The sequence below is a fragment of the Sciurus vulgaris genome, assembly GCF_902686455.1.
Source record: "Sciurus vulgaris genome assembly, chromosome: 11".
Classification (NCBI taxonomy): domain Eukaryota; kingdom Metazoa; phylum Chordata; class Mammalia; order Rodentia; family Sciuridae; genus Sciurus; species Sciurus vulgaris.
The window spans coordinates 107,358,435-107,384,872 of NC_136472.1; the positions used below are offsets into that span (position 1 = coordinate 107,358,435).

Sequence of the window (26,438 nt, forward strand, 5' to 3'; positions counted from 1 at the left end):
GCGGAGTCTGGGTTGGCAGGAGGTGGGATCCGGGTCCGCGGGGTCTGGGGCGCGATCTAACCCGGCTGGCGTGGGCCAACCGGAGGCGGGGTCCGGAAGGCTGGGGTGTGGAATCAGGGCCGGTCGCGGCTGGCTCGTGCCGGCTGCTGGAGGGCGGACGCCTCCGTGTCACCATGGCAGCGAGAACGCAGCGGCGACGCCAGAGAAAGTGCAGGCCCAGTCCAAAAGGGCTGGGGACGGAGATGCTGAACCGGACAGAACGATGCTTTAAAAGGTAGGTGATAAAAGTGACTGGCAACTGGAAAATACTACCACGAGTTGAACGCCCAGATCGGGGTACTGGGGACATGCGGAGGGGGCGATGGCGAGATAAGAATGAGGCGGAAATATCAGGATCTGATCCTTCTCTGAGCCTTGTAGATTCTTAGTGTGCAGTTTCTGTTTCAGAGTTTAAAGAAGAGGGGTATCGCTCTTCCCCTTCTCAACTTGCACACCTTCCTCCCCAAATGTCGCTGACCCTCGGTTGGTCCCTAAGAGGGATTATTCTCTGAAAATAGGTAAGAGTACTGAAAATGAAATCCCAGCACAAAAAAGTTGATAAGAATAGTATCAACTTCATAGTGTGCTTGTGAGAATTTAAAGGACTTGCAGCAGTGTATAGTTCGTACTCAAATGTTGGCTGCCACTATCTTCATCATCATTATTATTTTACTGGCTTGTTCTCTTTGTGCTCTGGCGCAGATCTAGATAGTACAAGTGGATTTATACAAGGTGAACCAGAGGGCTACCACCACTAATTGTTGGAGCAACTTCCTAGCCTATTTTCTTTCTTTTTTTATTGGTGCATTTTAGTTGTACATAATGGTGGGATTTGTTGTTACATATTAGTACATGCACACAATATAACAATATAATTTGGCCAATATCCCTCCCCAGTACTCTCCCCCAACCCCCCGGTCCCTTTCCTGTGTTCCACCGATCTCCTTTGCTTTTCATTCTATCACCCCCGCACTCCCCCTTTCTTTTCCTTTTCCCTCTCTAGCTTCCACATGTGAGAGAAAACAGGACCCTTGACATTCTGAGTTTGGCTTATTTCACTTAACATAATGGTGTCAAATTCCATTCATTTTTCCTGCAAATGACAATTTCATTTTTTTTATGCCTACCCTATTTTCTGTATGTTAGCCTGGGGGTAAAAAAAATACCTCTACTTCCAGTGTTTGCTTTGAAAACTTCAAATGCTATACACACATGTGTACACTAGAATTATGTATTTTGGAGTTAAAGTTGAATTCTGGGAATGAAAGAATAAAGGCCAAAAAGCAAAGCTCCCAATATTTCTCCTAATTTTCTTCAGAATATTGTCTATGGTCCTTGACTGATAAGTGAATGAGTGAGGGAAATGAATAGGAGACATCACTCTTTATTACCATGAAAGCATAACTAATTAGGATTTAAAATGCCATTGGCATAGCCCTGTTGTGATTATACTACTTTAGGTTAGATTTCCTGTCAACCAGGGTCTTATTTCTGGTACTTCAAGATGCTTAAGTTAGTAGGTTGGGGGAAGGGCCTGATCCCACTTGTTGGTTTACTTGTGGAATTTCATTCTCTTCCTGTATATTTGCACATTCATTCTTTTCCTATTTTAAGGTGGCCCTGATTTGACTCTTCTGGGGACTCTGAAGATGGGGACTCAAGTGGTTATGAGATTCTGTAATTCCTTGGTGCCAGCAAAGCCCTCTGTAAGTCTGTGTGCACTGTTGAGAGGAGCGTGGTGACATTACTGGAATTTCAGGACAGTTCTACATCTGGAGGGTGGGGGGTTTCTCCATTAGAACTAAGATCCTAGAACAGAATTGTTATATTTCCTTTCTTTTCTTGTTTCCTCTCCTTATGGAAATTTTAGCTCACATAAGCCTTGATTCATGGTCTTTTTCTGGAATTAAAAAAATCAGACAAAGTTGAAAAACTTTAGCAGTTAATAAGGACATATGCATTGTTTAAAAGACTTTTAAAGTTTGTCTTAGAAATAACATAATTACAGAGCATTTGAGAAAAATCATAAAATATGATTTCAAAAAAAAAAACCACCAGGCTACAAGTCTTCTATCCAGAAGTAAGCACTGTTAATATGTTTTTTTTTAAAAATCTTTTTTAGATGCTGATAGATCTTTATTTTATTCATTTAGTTATATGTGGTGCTAAGAATTGAACCCAGTGCCACACACATGTTAGGCAAGTACTCTACCACTGAGTCACAACCAGCCCCAACACTGTTAATATTTTGGAATAATTTGTTCAGCCTTTTTGTCTTCATAAATGTTCTACATGAGATCATATTATGTGTAAGCTTAAAAAATTTTTTTTCTGTGGTATTGGGTTTGAACCCAGAAGAGTTCTACCACTAAGCTATATCCTTAGCCCTTTTTATTTTGAGACAGGGTCTTGCTAAATTGTAGAGGCTGGCCTCAGTCTTATGATCTTCCTGCCTCAGCCTCCTAAGTAGCTGGGATTACAGGAATGTGCCCCCCACACCCAGTTTATGTGCAAGCTTTTTGACTTTGCTTTTTTTTTTTTTTTTTTCACTCCATCTTTCTTTCTTTTCCTTTTTTTTTTTTTTTTGGCACCAGGGATTGAACCTAGAGGAGCTTAACCACTAAGCCCCAGCCCCAGTCCTTTTTTTATTTTTTATTTTTGAGACACGGTATGGCTACATTGCTTAGGGCCTTGCTAAATTGAAGAGACTGGCTTTGAACTTGCAACCTGCCTGCCTCAGCTGCCCCATGCTACTAGGATTACAGGTGTGTGCCACCATGGCCAGTTCACTCCATGTTTCTTAATATGAAATTCTTAAAATGTTTGTTTTATTGGGGGAACATATGTTGGTAAACATTGTAATTTTCTTTTCTTTTTTTTTTTTTTTTTTGGTACCAGATATTGAACTCAGGGGCACTCAACCACTGAGCCACATCCCCAGCTGTATTTTTTATTTTATTTAGAGACAGGGTCTCACTGAGTTGCTTAGCGCCTTGCCTTTGCTGAGGCTGGTTCCTCCTGCCTCAGCCTCCTGAGCTGCTGGGATTACAGGCTGGAGCCACTATGCCTAGTGGTAACTTTCTTTCTTTTTTTTTATTGTAAACAAATGGGATACATGTTGTTTCTCTGTTTGTACATGGCATAAAGGCATACGATTTTTGTAATCATAAATTTACATAGGGTAATGTTGTTTGATTCATTCTGTTATTTTTTCCTTTCCCCCCACCCCTTCCACCCCTCTTTTCCCTCTCTACAGTCCTTCCTTCCTCCATTCTTGCCCCCCTCCCTAACCCTAACTCTAACCCTAACACTAACTCTTCCCTCCCCCCTTTATGTGTCCTCATCCACTTATTAGCGATATCATTCGACCTTTGGTTTTTTGAGATTGGCTTATCTCACTTAGCATGATATTCTCCAATTTCATCCATTTGCCTGCAAATGCCATAATTCTATCATTCTTTATGGCTGAGTAATATTCCATTGTATATATATACCACAGTTTCTTTATCCATTCATCAATTGAAGGACATCTAGGTTGGTTCCACAATCTGGCTATTGTGAATTGAGCAGCTATGAACATTGATGTGGCTGTATCCCTGTAGTATGCTGATTTTAAGTCCTTTGGGTATAGGCCAAGGAGTGGGATAGCTGGGTCAAATGGTGGTTCCATTCCAAGTTTTCTAAGGAATCTCCACACTGCTTTCCAGAGTGGCTGCACTAATTTGCAGCCCCACTAGCAATGTATGAGTGTACCTTTTCCCCCACATCCTCGCCAACACCTGTTGTTGCTTGTATTCTTGATAATCGCCATTCTAATTGTGGTGAGATGGAATCTTAGGGTGGTTTTGATTTGCATTTCTCTTATTACTAGAGATGTTGAACATTTTTCCATATGTTTGTTGATTGCTTGTAGATCTTCTTTTGTGAAGGTAACTTTCTTTTTTAAAAAATATTTTTTAGTTGTAGTGGTTAATGGACCTTTGCTTTATTTATTTATTTTTATGTGGTACTGAAGATTGAACCCAGTGTCTCACACATGCTAGGCACGTGCTCTACCACTGAGCTACAGCCCCAGCCCCTAATCATTGTAATTTTCTTGACCAGTGCTTTGTCATTGGATTTTTAGATTGCCCAGCCTCACCCCTTACATTACAAATAAGTAATTGAAGACAACTTCAAAGGATATGTACATTTACAATTAGAAGTTATCTTGTAAAAGAAGAATTGTGATGCCAGATTTGTATACATCCTTCCAGAGCAGCTGGAAGTCAGTTGGGAGATAGAAAGATCAAACATATGAAGTTTTGGCTATTCTTGGGTTCCAAAGAAAGATTGTGTTTTTTTTTTTTTTTTTTTTTTTTTTTGCAGTGCTGGGGATTGAATCCAGGGTCTTGTGCTTGCGAGGCAAGCACTCTACCAACTGAGCTATATCCCCAGCCCAAAAGATTGTGTTTCGATAATGTAATTAATAATGTGGAGCCCTAAAACAGTATGATTGGCAGTGCAGAGGCCTTGGGGGCATTTATGGTGTTTTCATGGTAAACTCCAGGGTCACTTCTAAAATATCCACCAGATGTCGCTATTTTGATCCAATTTTCACCCACAGGATAGCTGGCAGATAACTTCAAATGTGAATTTTAAAGATTCATGTAGAATATATTTGCATATCTGCTCTGGTACAGTTTATATTAAGCTCTACCATCTGGTGATTACTTTGGCAGCATCTTAGTCTCTCACTATCCTGTCTCGCTTTCCTTCTACCCATTTTGTCTGACACATTCACCCTGTGCACTCTTCCTCTGTCCTAATGTTGGATTCTTAGTTTTACTTGTCTTTCTTTTACTATACTTTCTTCCAGTCTTGTTTCTCCCCTTTATATGTCATGTGCATATTTATATGTAATTGTCAGTTCTTCAAGTTTTTGCTAAAAGGACAGGACCTCTAGCAGGACCTGTAGCATAGGACATACAAAAGGTGCTCAACCTGTATTTAATGAATGTTTAATGAATGAATGCCTGGATAAAGGAGAGGAAAATATATTAAGACACCACAAATTATACTCGACTTGAGAATACGGTAAAAGAGACAAAGAGGACTGGGGGTGTAGCTCATTGGTAGACCACTTGCTTAGTGTGCATGAGGCCCTGGGTTCTATTACCAGCACAGCAAAACAACAATAAGAACAACAAAATGCAGATAACAACAAAAACAAACAAAAGGGGCTGGGGAGATAGCTCAGTCGGTAGAGTGCTTGCCTTGTAAGCACAAGGCCCTGGGTTTGATCCCCAGCACCCAAAAACAAACAAACAAACAAACAAAAACCCAAAGAGAGTGGGAGACAAAGATTTACAGTCCTGAATTAACTGTAATTAAATGCTAAATGATACAGTATTGAGCATGCTAGATATTAAAAAGAGAAAGATTCATTCATTCAGTACATATTTTATGTGCCAGACAATATTCTTGGTTCTAGGGATAAACCAGTAACAAAACATAAAATCCCTTGCCCTCATGAGTTTACAGGGGAAAGCTGATAATAGTTGAAATGAACCAACATTTTCGATATAGTTGTAAGACTTTTTACAGAAATTCTTTTAGATTTTAAGCATATCTTTACAGTAGAACTGTCTATACTATGAAAACTCCAATGAAAATTTAAATAAAGACAGAAAGATAGAGGTAAGAGAAAGCCAAATGTAAAGAATGACATTTGAGAAGAGACCTGAAGGAGGAGCAGAGATCAGTCATGGGTCATCTGGGAAATGAGTGTTTGAGATAGATCAAAATTAAGAGTGACCAGAGATCGGAATACAATTCAGTGGGAGAGTGCTTGCCTAGCATGTTTGAAGACCTGAGTTTGATCTCTAGCACTGCAAACAAAACTCAGTGGTCGGGGAGTTTCATGGAAAAAATGGAACTTGAACTAGATAGACATAATGATGAATTGGGTAACAGAAGGGTAGAGTGTGGGGCATTCCTGGCAGAGGATCAGCTGTGAAGGCATGAAGGTGAAAATGAGCTTTGTGAAACTGAGAGACAGTGAGGAGCCCCCTAACCTGCACAGAGTGATCTGGGCAGGGAGGCCTTAAGAGTTAGACACAAAGAATTTATTAATATACTGAGGAAAAGTGAGTGTTTGATGACATAGAACAGCAAGGAGAATGTATCATCTAAGAAAGATTTAGATGAATGTGGACTGGCAAATGGAAAAGTCTGGAGACAAAGGGAGCAGTTTTAGGGTGGGTGTATAGCTCAGTGGTAGAGAGCTTGCTTAGCATATGTGAGGCCCTGGGTTTGATCCCCAGCACTGTAATACAGAAATAAATAAACAAATAAATACACAGGAGCCAGGACTATTCACAACCTTGCTGATAAGTATGAGCCTTTTTGTATGTCTTTTCTGGTGTCTCTGAATGTGAATGTAATGGAAGTTGTAAACATGTTACCCTCAAGGAATTCAGCTAATGTGAGAAAAGAGAAAAAGGATGAAGAGCAGGGGTGGAGGTGGTGCATGCCCCTAATCTCAGCAGCTGGGGAGGCTGAGACAGGAGGCAGAACACAGGGCGCAGGAGTTCAAAGCCACCCTCTGCAAAAGCAAGGCACTAAGTAACTCAATGAGACCCTGTCTCTAATAAAATACAAAAATAGGGCTGGGGATGGGCTGGGGATGTGACTCAGTGGTTGAGTGCCCCTGAGTTCAATCCCTGGTACAAAAAAAAAAGATGAAGAAATTGTTTCAGAGGATCATTTAAAATATTTTCATTGATAATTTTAATTATTTGTATATTGAAACTCCGTTTCTGTTTCTTTATCGTCATGAATGATTGCCCATTATAGATGTGTTAAACTTCTCATAGGTGTGAATCACACATCTTAGTTTTACTCGGAGAAAAGTCACAGGCAATATTTCCACCAAATGACAGCTTTGTTTAAGGCAGAAAGTCTAACTTAGGGAAACATGTTATTGTACTTATAAATAGAAGGGATAAATGAATGTGTTTGGTAACCATACATTGGTTTTTTCATTCATTCATTTACTCATTCATTGATCTAAAAACATTTACTGAGTGCCTTCTATGTAGTAAGTGTCATATAAAAGTAATGTATAATGGTTAAAAGCCTGGACTTTGGCCTCATCATTTAGTAGCTATTGTACCTGGAGCTAATTACTTAGCCTCTGAACTTCTTTTTCTTCATATGTGAAAACTATAACTATTTATGGAATTGGTGACCCCCTAAAAAAAACACATATGTATATTGGTGCTTAGTATAGGACTTGGCACGTAGTAAAATTTCTAACTTGCTATGTTACTGTTATGTTAGATAGTTGGGTAACTTTTAGTTGTGGGGGAAGTGTTTACCATTATTGCCAAAATAATGCAGAACTGAGGAGACAAGATATAAGTTCAGAAATCATACAGCATGACAGAGATATGCAGAAAGCAGTTGGGGGCAATTCTTGGCTTCTTCCAGGCAGAGTGAGTGACAGGCCTGCAGCAGTGGGAGTGGTTCCATCTACCCAGACTGCTTGCAGTTTTCTCACATACAGGCTCTAGTGATTGTTGCCCCAGTTATCCTAGTTGTTTCAGCTAACCCACTTATTCTCCCAACTCTTGTGTTGTTATCACAACAGCGAGGGTAAGGGAAAATGGAATAGTAAATATTAGTGTTGCTTAGAGCTAATGCTTAGTTCTTTACGTGGTCTGCTTTCAGTTCATGATAAGTATAGAGAACATATCCTCTGAAAGAAAAAACATAGAAACATCATGTGGTCCAACAAGATTTTGTGCTTCCTCCAAGTGTGAAAGTGAATTAGAGTGTTTTTGGAACATTTCAATAGTTGTGTAGAGACAAACTATTTTTGAAATCATACTATCTATACTTAAATGAATTAAAATTAAATACCATTAACATTTTTGTTCCACAGTTGCTCTTAGACCCATTTCAAGGGTTCAGTGACCACAAGTGGCTAGTACCTACTATATTGGACAGCGTGAAAATAGAACATTTCCGTTTTCTTAGAAAGTTCTAGTGGACACTACTGTTCTAGAATATGTGAATGATGAAGTCACTGACTTTCAAGAATAGTGCAACCTTGGACCATATTCCCTATAATAAATCTTTTATTAAGTCACTGCAATGCTTCCTTAATTTCTCCAGCATAATGTGAAAGGCCATGCATAGGGTCAGGCCTCAAAGGCCTTTGGTTCAGATCTTAGCTACCATATTGGCTTGTTGAATGACTATGAGCACCTCTCTTAGCTTTGATTTCTTTTTATGTGAAATAAGGGAGTTGGGCCAAATGAGATCTTTATTCTGGAGTTTTAAAATTTACTTATTTGACAAAACTTAAGTTTGAAAAACAGATTTCTTGGCATAGATAACTGTCAGTAGGCTTCAATGTCTGAGTGTTTTTCTGCTGTATCCAAAGCATGGTGGGCTCTTAACCAATCAGAATTCTCTACCTATGAAACCACCAACTGGGTGTTTTGGTTTTGCATCAGTATGCATGTTAATGAGTTGCATGCAATTCTGTACAATTGGAAATTTCATACTTCTCTTTCTAAAGGTCTTCATTGCATTAACATAGGTTAGTGACTTTCCTGATGGTTTTACTCCACAAACTGAGATAATGGTGAAGGGAATTCTGGGCAATTATAACTCTCCAACTAGATTATGAAACAGTAGTCCTTTGACCTGTGGACAGCTCATGCTCAGTTTAATTTGGTATCTTCCTTGCTTTATCCAGAATTGAGCCCACGACATTTAACCAATAGCGGTGGTTCAGCACCTGTAATGAATGGCCTTACATTCCTGCCTCTTGTGGGCAGGAGCAGGTGTGTATTTTTCCAGAAGCATTTTTGTGTTTAACAGCTTTAGACATTCAGATAAAATATTGCTTATCTGGTTGCTCCAGATACCATTTTTTTTTTAAGTGACCTGAGGAGGAAGTCATTAAGTTGAATAAGACTCATTTACTGACTTTTCTTGCTAAAATACTATGGGGGTTTGAGGAGGGAATCTGGGCGTTCTGGAAAATGATGTGTAGAGGTTTTTATGTTTTTTGTTTTTTTGGGGGGGTTTGGCAGTATTGGAGATTGAATCCAGGGTCTCTCACATGCTAGAAAAGCACTTAACCAGTAGGCACATCCCTGGCCTTAATTTTTTTTTTTTTTCTTTTAAAATTTTGGGACAGTGTTGCCCAGGATGGCCTCAAACTGTGATCTTCCTGCCTGTCCCCCAGCTCCCCATCCCAAATAGCTGGAATTGCAGGATTGCACCACCACACCCAGTTGAGTCCTAGCTTCTTGAACTGCCTGTCACTGACCAGCTGTGTCCCAGGGCCTGGCTTTGAACTTCTCTAAGTCTTCACCAGCTCTGTAAACCATTCCCCTCCATCTGGGATGGTAAGGTGGAATGTAATTGAGCAGTCAATGTGGAATATAATATGAGCATTCAATCAACTTCCTGTTTTTCTATAAAGTTTGCACTGAACATGCAAATGATTAATATTCTTAAAAATAAATGAATCAAGTCTGTGATTTGAATAACTAGAAGCAGAGGTGAATAGTTCTGTTTCCCTTGAGACGCTTTTATCTCTTTCAACTGTACCAGGGCGTTTTTGTGATTTTTATTTTAATTAAAACCTATTCATTTAAAAAAAATCATTAATGAGTCCCCCCCCCCTTTTTTTTTTTTTTTTTTTTTTTTTGATACTGGGGATCAAACCCAGGGGCATTTTACCACAGAGCAACATTCCCAACCCCTTTTTATTTTAAAATTTGAGACGAGATCTAACAAGATTGCTTAGGGCCTTACTAAATTACTGAGGCTGGCCTGGAACTTGCATCCTCCTCCCTCAGCACCCTCAGTCGTTGGGATTACAGGAGTGTGCCACTGAATCCGGCTGGGTTTTAACACATTTTGGTAAAGCCTTGGTCATGCTTGGTTTACTGATGCTTCTGTTGTGAACCTGTGATTTGTTTGGCACTGTTCTGTTAAATATGTACCAATTAGCATCACTACCCAAAAGTTCTTTACCCCCTTTTCCTTTCTTTTTTTTCTTCCTCTCCTTTCTGCTTCCTCTTATTTTAGCCTAGCCTCACTGTACCGCCCCATGTGGAAAAAGGTTGCTGTTTGCTATGATTCACTCCCTTTCCCACCCACCTTGTGGTGTGGTGTGGTGGGGTGGGGTGCTTGCGGCCTTAAAACAGCAGTGTGTGTGTGTGTAAACGCGTGCTCTCGCCAGTACACCAACTGCAAGCTTGGTGTGTGCGCGTTTGTGTGATTGCGGGCATATGCACACACTGGCACGCCCGCTTGTGTGTCAGCGGGTGCGTATATGTGAATGCACGCAAAGCGCGCCTGCCTGCAAAACTGGTGTGTGTCTGGGTGTGCAGCGCACACGCCCATCCCGCCGCCCGGAGTGAGAGAGTGTATGTGTGTGTGTGTTTGTGAGCGTGAGCGTGAGTGTGTGCGTGTGTGAGAGAGACGCGCGCACGCACACGCAGCCCGCCAGCCTGCGCGCCCGCGGGCTCCCCGCACGCACGCCGGGCCTGGGGCCGCCGGCCTGGAAACCCCTCCATCCTGTGCGCGCCCAGCTGTTTCTATAGGAACCACGGCGGCGCCGGGCCCCTCCGGCAGAGGCCCCCGCGTGAGCATGCCCAGTGCAAACCTCTAGTTTGGCTCGGGTCTAGGTTTCCAGTAAGTGGCATGCGGGACTCCAGGGAGATCCCAATGAGCTGAGCTGAGAGCCTTTGTGTGCAGAGGGAGGAGGCGGCGGCGACGGCCGCCTGGCTGGAGACCCCGCCCGGGAATCCCCGGGCAGGAACAATGCTAGCCTGCCTGACCCGCGGGAACTTACTGGACGTCCTGCAGGAGGGCTTCAATGAGGTAACTGTCCTGCTCCTCCCACTCCCCAGCTCCCCTCCCCACCCCGGCGCCTCCCGCCTAATCTCCGGAAGGGGTTCTTCTTGGTCCTGATCCTCTCAAGGACCCCACAACAGATCTCTCGCAGCCTCAGGGGCGCAAAGGTGGTGGGTGCGGCGCGGATGGATGAATCCGTAGAAATCAAAAGGGCTGTCGGCCTCCAACTAAGCTAGGCGATGACCTTCCTTGCTAGCTTACCTGAGTCGATAGGACAGGACCACAGATTCTGAAGCCATCTCCTTCCAGAAGAGGTGGTCTCCATCCTCCCCCGGATTCTCCCCAGGGAAATCCTCGGGGAAGCCCTGAATATGTGGCAGAGGTGCCCATTTCTATTTCAGGAGCTAACCGGCTGAGCCAAGAGAGGGGTGGGGTGGCACAGCATTGGTAGAAAGTTTGAGAGAGGGCAGAAGACTGCGGGTGATTCACAGGAAGGCCCTTTCCACGTGCGAGTCTCCTGAATTCAGGGCAGTAGGTTTATCCGCAACCAAGGATATGGTTGAATGAGAAGCTGGGCCAGTTCTGGGAACTGGCTTTTGCCCCCTTCTGTGACAGCAAGAATGGGGGCCTCAATCTGACAAGCAAGATGGGCTAGGGCTGACCAAGGGTTATTTTCCCCTTACATGATTCTCTCATGATTCTGTTATCTCTTCCACGTGCTTCTCCTGTGACCCAGGCAATTCTGATTTGAGACCTTTCCCCCTGGCCATTTCCCCTTGTGGAGCCCCAGCTTCTTGGGTTGGTTCTTAGCCCAGCATTCATGGAGACCTACTCTGTTAGCCGTGCCTTCCTTGCTCCTTCTTTCCTTTCCTTTCCCTTTCTTTCTTTCTTCCTTTGTGACTCTCTTTCTTAAAAATTTTTTTAAATTTGCATTTAGTCAAATAACTTACGAATGCATTCTCTTTTCTTTTGTTGGTGCTGCAGATTGAGCCCAGGGCTAAGCATGTGCTGTACCCCTGCTGTACATGCCCATTTCTATTCACTTCCTAGATGTGAACATTGAGGACAAGGCTAACGTGCCTTTGGCCACTGACCTCTCCATCCCAACCTTTTCCCCAGAAGTAACTATTCTCATGAATTTGTGTATAAGATTTTCTTTCTGCAGCTGCACCACAGGCTTTTTCCTTGATTCCTGTTTCTAATTAAGAAGCCCTGCAGCCTGACCTGCCTCAAAACCTTCCCCAGTCCTGGCCCCTGTGCCCTAGCGTTGTTCCTGGCACACAGAGAAAAACTGCAGAAATGCTGTCCCAGACTAACCAACTGAGTTGGAATTTTCCTTTAGCTGAGGGGCGTCGCAGCCTTCACTGCTGGGCAGAGCTTGCATCTGGCCTGCACTGTAGGGCTCCTCATCTTTGCATCATTCCTGTCTGAACACATGTAAGGGAATTGTTAACAAAGAGCTACAGACTGAGAGTTGAAACACAGAAGAGCTAGGAAACCTAACTCTCCTTTGAGTGCTTCTGGTATTCCTGGTTCCTTTTTTCTCTTTCTCTGCCTTTGGGCCTCCCTTGGTCCTTAGCTGCATAGGTTTGACTCATTCACCAATGATGGCAGAAGCTCCATTGGTCCTCTTATGCCTTTCCCCATTTTTATTTTAACCCAGCTCCACTAAGAGAAGGAACCTGCCCAGAGCCAGTCCTAGTCTTTGCTTTCTGCTCATTTTCATTTCTAAATCTTTCAGCCAAAGAACCGTGAAAACCAAGAGAATTGACTCTCTTTTTCATACCTTTCCTGATCTCCAATACTTGCAAAACAAGGGAAAAGGGGAGCAGGAGAGTTCTTTCTGTGGTGGTAATGAAGACTTCATAAAACCAACAGTTGTTTAACTTTATAATTAGTTCTTCTTGAGAATAATGCTTCTTTTCCCTGTCTGATACTTGATTTTTCTACTTATCCTGTAGACTTTACTCCACCCCTTCTATAGACTAATATACATCTATTCTCTTCTGTTAGTAGATTTGAACTGTGGAATCCAATGCATGCTTTTGAGTTCTCTGAAAAATTGATAGCATCCAAATAATAGTGATAGTGATTTGTTAATCTTGAATGGTGAATATTTTCTAACAGTTTAAGTAGTTCTTTCATGTATGTAATAAACTTCTCTAACAGGTTAAGTAATTCTTTCATGTATATAATAAACTTCATTAAAGGTTCATGTACAGTATCACACTTAGTGCTACTGAATAATGGTGTGATTGGTTACTTCAGAGTCCACAGGGTCCTGTTTGACCTATTCCATCTTGTAAGTTGCTAAATCCAGTAGTTTTCAGTCTCTTTTGTTAGAGTCATTTAAATGTTAGCATCATGAAAGATGTAAATGGGGATTTAAAAACTAGTGTCAGAATACACTTCCTTTGAGAAACTCTTTCTGCTGAGGCTAATAATACCACACATGTATCCAGCCATCTCTTGGGAATGAACCAAGTATATCTGAAGCTATCCTTCATCACCCAGATGGTTTATAGGTCTGCGTGGTTAGGGCTGTGACCTCATTCTCTGTGGCAGAGAAAACTGCCACAGGAAACAGAGCTATGACCCTAATTGGTAATTATAAGGAAACCCTGCGGCAGAGAGAAACCCTGCCCTCTGGATCAAAGCTCTCCTCTACCCACTGTTGGTCTCTGCTCTCAAACCACATGCCACTATGCATAAACTATGCATGACAGAATTTTCTTCTATCACATTTCCCATGTAGATCCCTGGCCTCTGTATGCAGGGCAACTCACAGAAATGATCCATGTCACCAATGTCAGTGCGATCCCTTTTATTGACATGGTTAATTTTCACTGAATTAGCCACAAGTTTTGGCTATTGCCACATTCTGCAACCCACCCTATCTCCTCTGTTTTGAACTTTCTACTCATTTTGGAGGGGTACTAGGGAATTGAACCCAGAGGTGCTTAACCACTGAGCCACATCCCCAGTCCTTTATATTTTTTATTTTAAGACAGGGTTTCACTACGTTGCTTAAGGCCTCGCTAAGTTGCTGAGGCTGGCATAAAACTCATGATCCTCCTGCCTCAGTCTCCCGAGTCACTGGGATTAACAGGTGTGCACCACTGAACCCAGCTCTGTTTTGGACTTTCTAGAGTTCACATTTTCTCAATTTTGTATCTGCCTCAATGTTATTTGTTCTCTATGGCACTGGATATTGGTGGTGTTATATGAACGTTGGTTTATATGCCAACATGAATTTCTGCCATTCTGCCAGTGTATTTCTAAGGACAGAACTCCCCCCCTCTCTGTTTTTGTTCTTTTTCATTTTCTTATCGTTCTTTCTTTCTTTTTTTTGGTACTGTGAATTGAAGCTTTTTATTTTTCATTTTGAAACAGGGTTTCACTAAGTTGCAGAGGCTGGCCTCGAACTTGTGACACTCCTGTCTCAGCGTACCGTGCAGCTGGGATTATGGGTGTACATCACCACATCCAACCTAAGGACTGAACTTTCTTTATAAGAGTTTGGGTGGATGCAATGGCACACACTTATAATCTTAGCTACTCAGGTGGCTGAGTTAGGAGGATTGCAAGTTTGAGGCCAGGCTGGGAACCTTAGTGAGATCCTGTCTCAAAATAAAATAAAAAAATAAAGTGGGCTTGGGATGTAGCTTAATGGTAGAACACTTGCCTAGCATGTGTGAGGCTCTGAATTTAATCCCCAGTACTGGAAGAAAGAAAAAAAAATGAAAAAAGAAAGAACACTGGTGCTTGTGAGAAGGTTTTAATGGACCTGAGATTGTAGTACGGTTTGGTCAAAAGCATTCATCATTTAGGTATTCAGTCATTTATTGATTGGGTGAAGATGCTAACTATGAAAAATGTTATAAAAAGTACTATTCATGGGAGATTGTGGGGATATCTTCTAGTTAATGTATGAAAAGCACCAAATGTTTACCAACCTTCTTGTTCACTGAGCCCAGATGTTTTTTCTACTAGTCTGACATTTGCATGTAAGCAGTCACTCACCAGCCATTTGCTGAATTACTGTGTTTACCAGGCACTGTGCCAGGCTCTAGAAATAGAAGTCAATTAACAAAGTCTGTGCCCTAATGGAGTTCACAGGCCAATGAAGATAAAAAGTAAATATTCAGAGTATCTATCATACTTGGGAAAATTGTGGTGGTCCAGACATTTTGCTTGTGGGGAAGAGTGAACCTATACCAAACTGTGACCTGAATGTTCTGAGCGGCTGAAATTTGTGAGACTAGTTTATGAAAAGGCTAGTTGACAAAGTCAGTTGTCTGAGCCTTAACTTTTTGAACATATGACTTGGCAGATCTTCCCTAACAATTTTCCTCTTAGCAGAACAGTAGAAATTGAAATCCCACATTAAGATTTATCTGCTTGGCCAACCATGGTGATGCACAACTGTGGTCCCAGCTGTTCGGGAGGCTGATGCAGGAGGATCACTTGAGCCCACATTTGAGATGAGTCTGGGTAATATATGGATACCCTACCTCAAGAACAAACAATAATTCATCAACTTGGGTGTTTTTGAGAAAGACAGGAAAAGCCATTATCTGGCTTTATCCCCCACAAGGAGAACACTGAGTGAGAAAGAGGATTGGCCCGTGGAGCAGCTACAGCCAGCATCCCTCCTAAGTGCCTCCTGCCTTCTGTGGAGTAGCATTTGCGACATCGAGCCAGCTAGAGCCTTTCAGACATTTCCACAACAAGTTCCTCTGCTTTGCGGTAGAAATTAAAGGCCTGTTAAGTCTTTAATGTTAACAAAGCACCACCCCTCAGCCGCCTTCTTTTTTTTTTAATCCTGACTGATTTCTTCTCTACCCGCCCAGGCTTATTGGCTTTGTTCCCACAGGAGTCAATGCCAGTTTAACAGATGCTCCTTGGCCACAGGGTATCAGGCAGTTTGTGTTCTTTGCGCTGAGTGATGGGCTGGCTGGGCATGTGGAGCAGTGATAGGGCACTGTAGGCCACGTGCCACTCTCCCAGGAAGTTTAGAGGGTCTGGGGAGCACTCAAAATGCTTCATCCACCACTACTGGCCTTGTTGTCTGGGCTGTAAGGACCAAAGGTTAAACCAACACTTTCCTTAATGCATTTCTGTGTTTGTTATCCCCTAAACCATTTCCCATTGAAGTGGTCATGGACATAACCTTCAGTGACCAGGTGTGGTAAGGAGATAAGCGGGATCAATGTCAAAGCTCCGATGTTGGGCTTTTTGTCCTTTTTCTAGGACAAGGAACAGCCTAGGCTATAGAGATACCTCCTGCTTTCCTTCCTTCATTCTCATGCATTTATTGAGCACATACCTTGTAACATGCACTCGTGAAGGAACAGAAAGTATTTAGGGAACTTAAATGATAATAAAAGAAATAAGGTCAGGAGATGTGTTTTAGTCAGCTTTTTTGCTGCTATGACTAGAAGACCTGACAAGAACAATTTTAGAGGAGGAAACGTTTATTTGGGGGCTCATAATTTCAGAGGTCTCAGTCCATAGACAGCCGACTCCATTCTTCAAGGCTGGAGGTGAGGTAGAACATCATGGCAGAAGAGTGTGGAATAGGGAAGCAACCCACATGATGATCAGAAAGAGAGAGAAAAAGAGACTCCTGTCACCACATACAAAATATACCTAAAAGGCATGTCCCCGTGCCCTCCTCCAGTCACATCCTACCTTCTTTTACCACTTGGTTAATCCCATCAGAGGACTAACTCACTGATTGGGTTAAGGATTTCAGGACTGAATCATTACGCCTCTGAATGTTCTTGCATTGTCTCATGCATGAGCTTTGGGGGATACTTAATACCTAAACCATAACCAGATGCCATCTTTCAGAAAATCATTAGCTCTTCACTTTGGGATACATTGTCCTTTGACCTCTGGGCTGAATACTAATATGAAGAGCCCCGTCCATATGAGGAAGAAGAAATTTAAGTTTATTTTTACTTGTGGACTTTATTTTTACCTTACCAGCCACCAAGTACAATGAATAATTTTTCCTTGTTCAATAAAGACTTTAAAGAGTTAATAGAAAAGAAATACAATATTGTGTTCTTTTAACTGGCTTAATTTGGGCCAGTCATAACCTAAGGTTTCCAAACCTGTCCTTCATTTCTCAGCAACACCTTCCTGCCCCAAGGCAAATTCTGCTGTTGGAGGGTCTCAGTTTTAAGCTGGTATCTGGTTTCACTGTAGAACTTACTTCCTGCACCATTCATGTCTGCTCCTGATCTATCCACAGCACACCCACAAAAGCATCCCGCTTTTCTTATTTGCCAGTAGGCAGCCATAGAGCCGACTTGGATATTTGTACACTAGGAAGAGGAGGTCCCTTAGACTTCCAAAGAAGAACCAGCTCAGTGCTTTTGCAACTCTAAACAAACAAGTCCCCTGCAGGAATTCTGTTTGACCTTGAGTCTTGGAGGAGATAGAAAACAGAGGCTGGATTTACAAAGTTGTTTGGAAGGAAGGGCAAGTCCTAAAGAAAAACAGAAAGTTAGTTTGGCAGCAAGAAAGCTTTCAAGGTCAAGATTTCCTGCCCAATGAAAAACATGGACAGAATTGTCAGTACTGGAAGAATTTGAACTCAAATTTCAGGGTTATATGCAGTATCTTGGAGGAAGCTGATATGGAGACTGGGATTGGAGAGACCTCTTCATGCTGGTCAAGCCTTATTTTACCATCAGTACTCTCAACTTTAGGGAGGGCCCAATCTCATCAGACCAAAATCCTGCTCAAACAGTTTAGACCTTTTCTGTGTCTCCTTTTCCTTCCTCTGGGGCCTGTTTCAAAATGTTATCATAAAAACCCTTAGTCCTTCTAGAATTCTGCATTACACTGGCATCTTTCTAGGTTCTCCAGAACAAGTTCAAGATGAAACTTGGATGGGACTAAGATTAGTTCTATACTATCACTGACAGTACATACCAACTATCTTTCCTATTTTTTAAAATATTTGGTTGCAAATGCCAAGAATCCAATTTGAATTAGCAGAGATAGGAAGTGGAATTTACTGACTCATGGAATGCTAGGAAAGTCTGAAAAACTAAACCATAGAAAGGGCAGAGTCTCAGAAACAGTGAAAAGCAGGAACTCAAACACTGCATAATGTCTCCTCCCTGTCTTTTCCCCTGTTTCCACTTGCTGCGGTGGCTTTATTCCTCTTACTATGGATAGCTTTTCACTCTTGAGTGGGCAGCCTGGAGTATGGCACCAACTAAGTTTTATGACCAGTCAACTATGGCTAGTGGAGGGGGCAATGTACTAATACCAGCCTCGTCCTGGGGCCCACCACTGTGTATTCAGAGGGCTGTGTTCCCATAGAACAGGAAGTGAGTATAAGCCAGGCAGCTACCCCTGTTAGCTGTATCTCTGCCACAGGCCTGGCTGGAATCTGTCATGGTCCTACTGTGCCTCTCCAGCTGTCGTTGGAAACGGACCAAGAATCAGGGGCATGATCAAGATAATCTTAATATTTTAGATATTTTCATTTTGTGAACCTGTTGCATCTTGTCTTTCCTGAATAATAGACTTATAAAATGACAGTGCTAGAAGGAAAGAAAATGCAGTTTTGTGTGTGTGTGTGTGTGTGTGTGTGTGTGTGTATGTTTTGTTTTGTTTTTTTTTTGTTTTCAAGAAGCCCTTAAGGGGCTGGGTTGTGGCTCAGTAGTAGAGTGCTTGCCTAGCATGTGTGAGGCACTGGGTTTGATTCTCAGCACCACATATAAATAAATAAAGATCCATCAACAACTAAAAAAATGTTTAAAAAAAAAAGAAGCCCTTAAGAAGTTGCTTTAGATGCCAGGGTGCTGGCGGAATGGAGGGTGGGGGGATTTGGGGGATGGTTTAGAGGTAGAAAAAGAGGGTAAGTTGCACTCTGAGTCTCCCACCCTTTCCCTAGCTAGAGAAGATCTGCTTTCCCCTATTTAAAACATCTGACTTTCCCTTAAGTTAATATTTCAAAAAATACTGGGCCAGGGATGTAGCTCAGAGGTGGAGCACCAGCCTAGCATTCACACGGCCTTGTGTTCAATCCCTAGTACTGTGGGGAAAAAAAAAGAGAAGAAAAGAAAAAAGAAAAAGAAAGAAAAAAATACATGTGAAAAATCAGTCAGACAGCTAGTTCAACTCCCAGAGAGTAACATCCTTTTGCAAAAAAGCTGCATTTCATCTGCTGTGGGAGGAGAATTCTTGATCTGTTGTTAAAACAATAGCATCAAGCAATAGAGCCACTTGCCCTAAGTTTGCACCACAGGCTTCTTCTAAGATAAACATCTTTGTGGGAGAAGTGGGTGGTGTGGCTGGTCCTCACCAGTGTCAACTTTGTCCTTCAAGTCGGTTTTTTTCAGAACCTGCAGCAGGCATTGTAGTGAGAAAAGGGTCTCATCTGCTCCTTGTCTGAGAATGCAGCCTTGGGAAGACAGACACTCAGTTTCAAGGTTGACTCCCCAGAGTAGACCTTAAAGGAGAGGTAGACACTTAGAGAATTCCAGTGTAACCCTTCACCTGTGCGTAAAAATTGCCCCACATAATTGTTTAGCTCTGATTATGCTGTTAGATATCATTTAACAGATTCATGTCAACATGAGATATAATAGTGACATGTCAAAAACCTTTCTTCAACAGGTTTTTTTTTTTTTAATTTTAAATTAATGGTTTAGTTGATGATTTGCTCATCAGTGTTTTAAGTTTCATGAATCTGGGCAGAATACCAAGTATCCTAGGCACCTTAGAGTTTGCCACTCTGCCTGGAGGATGTCAGGATCCATGATGGTGGTGGGCTGGACTCCCAGCACCTGGACTGTCCTGCTGCAGTGACTGTCTCCCTCCATGCCACTCAACAAGGCCACATACCCAGGCCATGCTTATAACTTACTTCACAGTATGGCTCCATCCCTGAAATCTTGAACTTTTTCTGTGCCCAAAATCCCAATTTTCACAGTCCTGCATTCCCATTAAACTTGTTTTTTCTTTCTACCAAGTTGTCCTTTCTTTACTGTTCTCTGTCCTCTCAGCTTATCTGATCTCTTTTAGCTGCTTCTCCCTGGCCCAGTGTCCACAATCAGTCACTTTAAATACACCTTCACCAGCACCTTCACTCCTTTTCTCCTGGTGATCAGGCCTCTGGCCATTTCCAGCCCTAGGTGAACCCCTTCTTGACCCAGGCCTGCTGAGCGCTGCTAGAGCAAATCACATAATGCTGCTGGTTGACTCAGTCACAGCATCATGGTTTCCAGCCTTAGCTGAGATCTTGGTGCTGCCAGGATGTCTTTAGTGATCACTTTTCTCTCCAGCCTCCCAGAGGCCAGCTCCAGCCTTTCCCTAAGCCTCCTTCATTCTCACTCTTCTTCCTTTCTCAGCAGAACAGCTGGCCTACCTCATATGAATGAATGGCCAGAGGGGGAGTGGGATTGAACTCCTTCAGCGTTCCTCCTCCCCACCTCAATATTCTACCACTTAGGTCCCTACTTCTCTTCTGAAACCACACTGCACCATTTAACGCTTTCTTTTTCTTTAAAAAAATTTTTTTTAGTTGTCAATGAAACTTTATTTATTTATATGCAGGGCTGAGGATTGAATCCAGGGCCTCACCCATGCCAGGCAAGTGCTCTACTACTGAGCCACGACCCCAGCCCTATTTAACCCTTTCATGATCTCTGTTTCTCCCTCACTGACTCCTTCATCCCCACAAATAATCTCATCTCCCAAAACCCTCACTCCTTATCCCACCTTCCTTTCTAGCTAATACTCTTTCTCCTCACCTTGCTGTTTTTATTTTCCTGCTTCCTGGGGTCTTCTCGGTTCACTGCCATCTGATTTTAACCCCACCACTTTACTGTGGTGAGTGGTTCTCAAATAGATCACAAATGAAATGACCTTTTTTGTCCTCAGCCTGATTTTTCTATAACATTTGACTTTATCAGCTGCCTTTCTTCCCTGGATTCCCAAGTAACCCCCATAGCACTCTTTTTTGTTGCCCATCTCACTTCACTTGTCTTTTTTTTTTTTTTTTTTTTTCTGTCAGTGCTGTATTGAACCTAGGGCCTTGTGTACGCTAGGGAAGTGCTCTACCAATGAGTTATATCCCATTTTTTTTTTTTTTTTTTTTTTGGGTGCTGGGGATCGAACCCAGGGCCTTGTGCTTGCAAGGCAAGCACTCTACCGACTGAGCTATCTCCCCAGCCCCTATCCCAGCCCTTTTTAAAAAAATTTTTTTTCTTAGTCGTCAAAGGACCTTTATTTAATTAATTTATTTATGTGTGGTGCTGAGGATCGAACTCAGTGCCTCACACATGCTGGGTAAGTGCTCTACTACTGAGACACGACCCCAGCCCCTATCCTAGCCCTTTTTATTTTTTATTTTGAGACAATGTCTCTCTAAGTTGTTCAGAGTGGACTCAGACTTGCAGTCATCCCGCCTCAGCCTCCCAAGTAGCTGTGATTACAGCATGCATCACCACACCTGGCTAGGATTATTTATGTCCTTTGGAGAAAGATGGAGTGGGTTCATCCCAGGTAGACCAATTATCAGCACCATGATCTTGAGCAGATTTTCTTATATGAAAAATGGGTTAATAATATTGACTTTAATGGTTTGGTATGAAAATTAAGGATAATACACAAAACTGCCTCCTTCACTGGTTGATGAGAGTTGGCATTCAGTGCACTGAGTTCTCTTATTTCCTTTCAGTGCCCTCACTTCCCACTCCTTTTTCTACCAAGTATCTTTGTTTCGTTCACCTTACTTTTTGATAGAGTCCAGGATTTGGAGTGAAGACTGAGTTCAAATCCTTGCTCTGCCATTTACTGCCAGTCATTCAGACATGTCATTTTGGACTGCCTGCATCTTTTTACACCTTTGATTTGCTTCTGGTATTTGTCCTTTTCTAACTGCCACCACTTCAATTTAGGCTTTTATCTTCCCTCACTTGAATTGTTGCCTTATCTCCCCATTGATTTCTCCCAATCTGAAGGAACCCTGGGGCACCTAACCACTAAGCCACATTCCCAGCCCTTTTTAAAATATTTTATTTAGATACAGGGTCTCATTGAGTTGCTTAGGGCCTTCCTAAGTTGCTGAGGCTGACTTTGAACTTGGCATGCTTCTGTCTCAGTCTCTCAATCCTGTGCCTGGATTTGTGTTCCTCTTTTATCTCATGTTCTACACTGTATCCAGAGGTACTGCTCTAAGCTGCAGGCCTAACAACTTCACTCTCCTATGTAAAAATTCCACCCCCTCCTGTTGAAGGTCTTTTAAGCCTTAAGACTGAGAGCAGGTCTTGTGCTACCTGTTTCTCCATCTTCATCACCTGCCACTGGCAATTCTGCCCATACTACCTTGTTAAGTGGCTGTTCCTCCAAGATACCAGATGCCTTCACAGCCCTTTCTGCTACCACTTCTACTGGTGAATATCCTTAAAGTACCAGCAGATGTCCCCTCCCTTCTTGGCCCTTCCTGATTCCCTGTCCTCCCATCCTGTTGCTCTTTCTCTGCTTTGGTGACATTTTTCAGTGTTTCTCCAGTGCAGCAGTAATTACTTTGTATCCTAGCTATTTATGTGTCTGTAAGCACTGGCCTGTGCATGCCGGGAAGATAGTAGGGACTCAGGAAATGTTAGTTGGAATAAATGAATGCCTGTGGGTTGAAGTTTATTCAAGGTAAATGTAGATCAAGAAAACAAAATTTACAAGTACAAAGATGGAAGCGATGTGGTTTAACAGTAGAATATGTTAAAATTATTTAGGAGCTTTGGTTGACAGCCCAGTGCGAATCAACCATATGAGGTGATGACTGAAAAGAAAAATAGAAAAGAAATATGAATGAGGAACCTGAGTATCTGGTTTCATACTCAAAAGTACTTGTCTGATTCTAGGTATCGTGGCTTTAGAGGGACTTAGCTCAGAAAGCAACAATTCCTTTTTCTTTTTTTTTTTTATAACAATTCATGAAATTGCTTTGTCTTTAAGGTTTTTTTTTTTTAAATTGCTAAAGTAGACAAACCACTTGTTAATACAACCAAGAAGAAAAAGGGACAAAGCACAAATGCACAAAAAAGTGGCAATGGAAAAATAGCCACTGAAACAGGAAAAAAATTACTAGAGACTTATTAGGCCTCTATGTAAATGCATTTAAAAACTTTGATGAAATGGATAATTTCCTAGGGAACTACTGATTAACATAATTGGTAGAAATATAAGATTTAAACAGGCCAATTTCTGAAGAAGAAATAGAGAACCTTAAAAGAAGTATTTCTGAAAAAAGTAGCAGTTCAAGATGATTTCATAGGACAATTCTTTAAAACCTTCAACTATTCTAATGTTCTTTAAATTATAGAGCATTGAAAATGAAGAGTTCCCAAATGCTTTTATGAAGCTAGCATAATACTGATATCTATAGATAGTATAAAGAATAAAGACTTTAAAAATCTACAGACTAATATTTATGAATATCCATGGAAAATTCCAAAATATATGGCATTAATATAGCACTAATAAATATTTTATTTTCAAAAAGAATTCCGCACTACATTAAAAGTATAATTTACTATGATTGGGTGAGACTAATTTCAAGAATGCAAAGTAGGTTTATTTTTAGGAAATCCATTAATATCACATACTGCATCAATAGGTCTCAAGAAATATAATCACAGAATTATTTTCATAAATAATGAAAAATTTTGCCAAAATTCATTCATTCTTTACTAAAAACACTTAAGAGGGGCTGGAGTTGTGGCTCAGTGGTAGAGCATTTGCCTAGCATGTGTGAGGCACTGGGTTTGATCCTCAGCACCACATAAAAATAAAGTTATTGTGTTCATCTGCAACTAAAAAAAAATTTTAAAAACTTAAGAAAATAGAACTCGATAACATGATAAAAAATTAACATGATAAAAAATTATATATAACTTGTAGTACCAAAACTACTAACTTTCTAGATTGGGAAATATTACAAGTGTTTTAAGTCTAGAAACAAGGGAAAAAATGCCTCATATTTCCACTATTATTCAACATGTACCAATTGTATAAGCCAGTACAGATAGACCAAAGAAATCAATTAGTGTACATGGTTAAGTAAAAAGAAAACTTTCCTTTTGTAAATGATATAATAAACTTGGAAACCATAGAGAATCAGTGATAAAACTCAAACAATAAAAAGTAATGTAATAGAATATAGAATCAATGCATGCATAGTCTTCATGTACACTGTATTAGATACTGTAATGGTAGGGAGAACCTCATTTGCAGTTGCAACCAAGAATATTAAATACTAAGAATGAACTTAATAAGAAGTGCAGAAAATTTACAGGAGGAAAATTTAAAACATTTCTGAAAGACACACTTAACCAAATGGAAAGACATCCCCTGTTCTTGAATAGGATTACTCTATATCATAAAGATATCATAAAGATATCTCTTCTCCCTAAGTTAATTTATAAATTTAATAAAATCCAAATAAATATTACAGCAATCATTTTTAGGGAATTAGACAAAATGATACTGAAGTTTATATGAAGAAATAAGCAGGAATATAAGAAAAGAAAATTTTCAGGGTAGAGAGAAATTTAGCCCTACCAAATGTTAAAAAATGCTGTAGACTCTCTGACACATGTCGTACTAGTGCATGAATAGACATAGACAAATGATAACAGAATAGAAAACCCATAAGTAGGCTCAAGAACTTATGGAAATTTATCCTATGATAAAGATGGCATCTCAAATCATGAAAATAATGAGGTACTTTTTAGCAGTAGTGTTGGAACAACTGGTTAGTCTTTTGAAAAAAATTGATTCCATATCTCATATCATATGTAAAAATAAACTCCAAATGTATCAAAGATCTAAAAATGAAACCATATAAGAACTGGAAAAAATGGGTAAAATTTTCTTTCACTTCTGTGTAGGGAAAGATTTTCTGACTAGGACTCATTTTATTGCAGAGGCAATAAAATATCAGGAAGTGATTTTTTAATACTTTTTTATTAAAATCTTTTTAATTTGTACAGTCTGCATTTTGATTCATTGTACACAAATGGGGTGCAGCTTTTCATTTCTATGGTTGTACACAATGTAGATTCACACCATTCATGTAATCATACATATACATAGGGTAATAATGTCTGTTTCATTCTACTGTCTTTCTGTCTTCCACCCCCTCCCACCCCATTTTCCTCTACACTATCCAAAGTTCCTTCATTCTTCTCTTCTCCCCACCACCACCTCACGTTATATATCTTCATGCACTTATCAGAGAAAACATCTGGGCTTTGATTTTTTTGGGCTTGGCCTATTTCACTTAGCATGATATTTTTGAATTTCATCCATTTACCAGCAAATGCCATAATTTTATTCTTCTTTATGACTGAGTAATATTCCATTGTATATATATATATACACCATAGTTTCTTTATCCATTCATCAATTGAAGAGTATCTAGGTTGATTCCACAGTCTAGTAATTATAAATTAAGCTGCTATGAACATTGATGTGGCTGTATCACTGTAGTATGCTGATTTTAAATCCTTTGGGTATAAACTGAGGAGTGGGATAGCTGGGTCAAATGGTGGGTCCATTCCAAGTTTTCTGAGGAATCTCCACACTGCTTTCCAGAGTGGCTGTACCAATTTTGCAATTTCACCAGCAATGTATGAGTGTGCCTTTTCCTCCACATCCACGCCAACACTTATTATTGCTTGATAATAGCCATTCTAATTGGAGTTAGATGAAATCTTAGGGTGGTTTTAATTTGCATTTCTCTAATTACTAGAGATGATGAGCACTTTTTTTTTTTTTTTTTTTTTTTTTGCGGTGCTGGGGATCGAACCCAGGGCCTTGTGCATGCAAGGCAAGCACTCTACTGACTGAGCTATCTCCCCAGCCCGATGAGCACTTTTTCATATATTTGTTGACCACCTGTATATCTTCTGTGAAATATCTGCCCATTTCCTTAGCCCATTTATTGATTGGGTTCTTTGTATTTTGGGTGTAAAGTTTTTTAAGTTCTTTATAAACTTTGGAGATGAGTACTCTGTCTGAAGTGTGTGTGGAAAAGATTTCCTCCCACTCTGTAGGCTCTATTTTCACATTATTGATTGTTTCCTGTGCTGAGAAAAAACTTTTTAGTTTGAATCCATCCCATTTATTGATTCTTGCTTTTATTTCTTGTGTATGGGGGTCTTGTTAAGGAAGTCTGGTCCTTAGCCAACATGATGGAAATTTGGGCCTACTTTTTCTTCTATTTGGTGAAGGGTTTCAGGCCTAATTCCTTGATCCTTGATCCATTTTGAGTTGAGTTTTGTACAGGGTGAGAGATAGGGGTTTCATTTTATTTTACTGCATATGGATTTCCAGTTTTGCCAGCACCATTTGTTGAAGAGTCTGTCTTTTCTCCATTGTTAAGTTTTTGGCACCTTTGTCTACTATGAGATAACTGTACTTATGTGGGTATGTCTCTGTGTCTTCTATCCTGTACCATTGGTCTGTCTCTCTCTTTTGGTGCCAATACCGTTTTTGTT

General features: G+C 40.9%; 1 protein-coding gene and 2 long non-coding RNA genes across 4 annotated transcripts in view; 1 reads left to right on the forward strand and 2 right to left on the reverse strand.

The window, feature by feature from the left end:
* The first annotated feature begins 32 nt into the window (after window positions 1–32).
* DIXDC1 (DIX domain containing 1) overlaps window positions 33–26,438 on the forward strand; it is an 83,112-nt gene continuing 56,706 nt past the window's right edge. Inside the window, exons 1-2 of one of the 2 annotated variants that reach the window (XM_079101612.1) lie at window positions 33–274; window positions 1,654–1,745. In XM_079101612.1, the coding sequence (XP_078957738.1) occupies window positions 1,689–1,745 (57 nt within the window). In that variant the 5' untranslated portion in view covers window positions 33–274; window positions 1,654–1,688. Of the gene's footprint in view, window positions 275–1,653; window positions 1,746–10,587; window positions 10,933–26,438 lie in introns of those variants that run through there. The other variant, XM_079101611.1, reaches the window with a different exon arrangement.
* On the reverse strand, window positions 3,007–8,360 carry LOC306638368. Its single transcript, XR_013757483.1, has 3 exons — window positions 5,362–8,360; window positions 3,974–5,261; window positions 3,007–3,116 (listed from the first exon to the last, which is right to left on the reverse strand). It is a non-coding gene; the product is annotated as an uncharacterized lncRNA (long non-coding RNA).
* The window catches only part of LOC306638363, a 37,697-nt gene continuing 30,018 nt past the window's right edge, over window positions 18,760–26,438 (reverse strand). Inside the window, exon 3 of the long non-coding RNA XR_013757478.1 lies at window positions 18,760–19,384. This is a non-coding gene — a long non-coding RNA (uncharacterized lncRNA). The remainder of the gene's footprint in view (window positions 19,385–26,438) is intronic.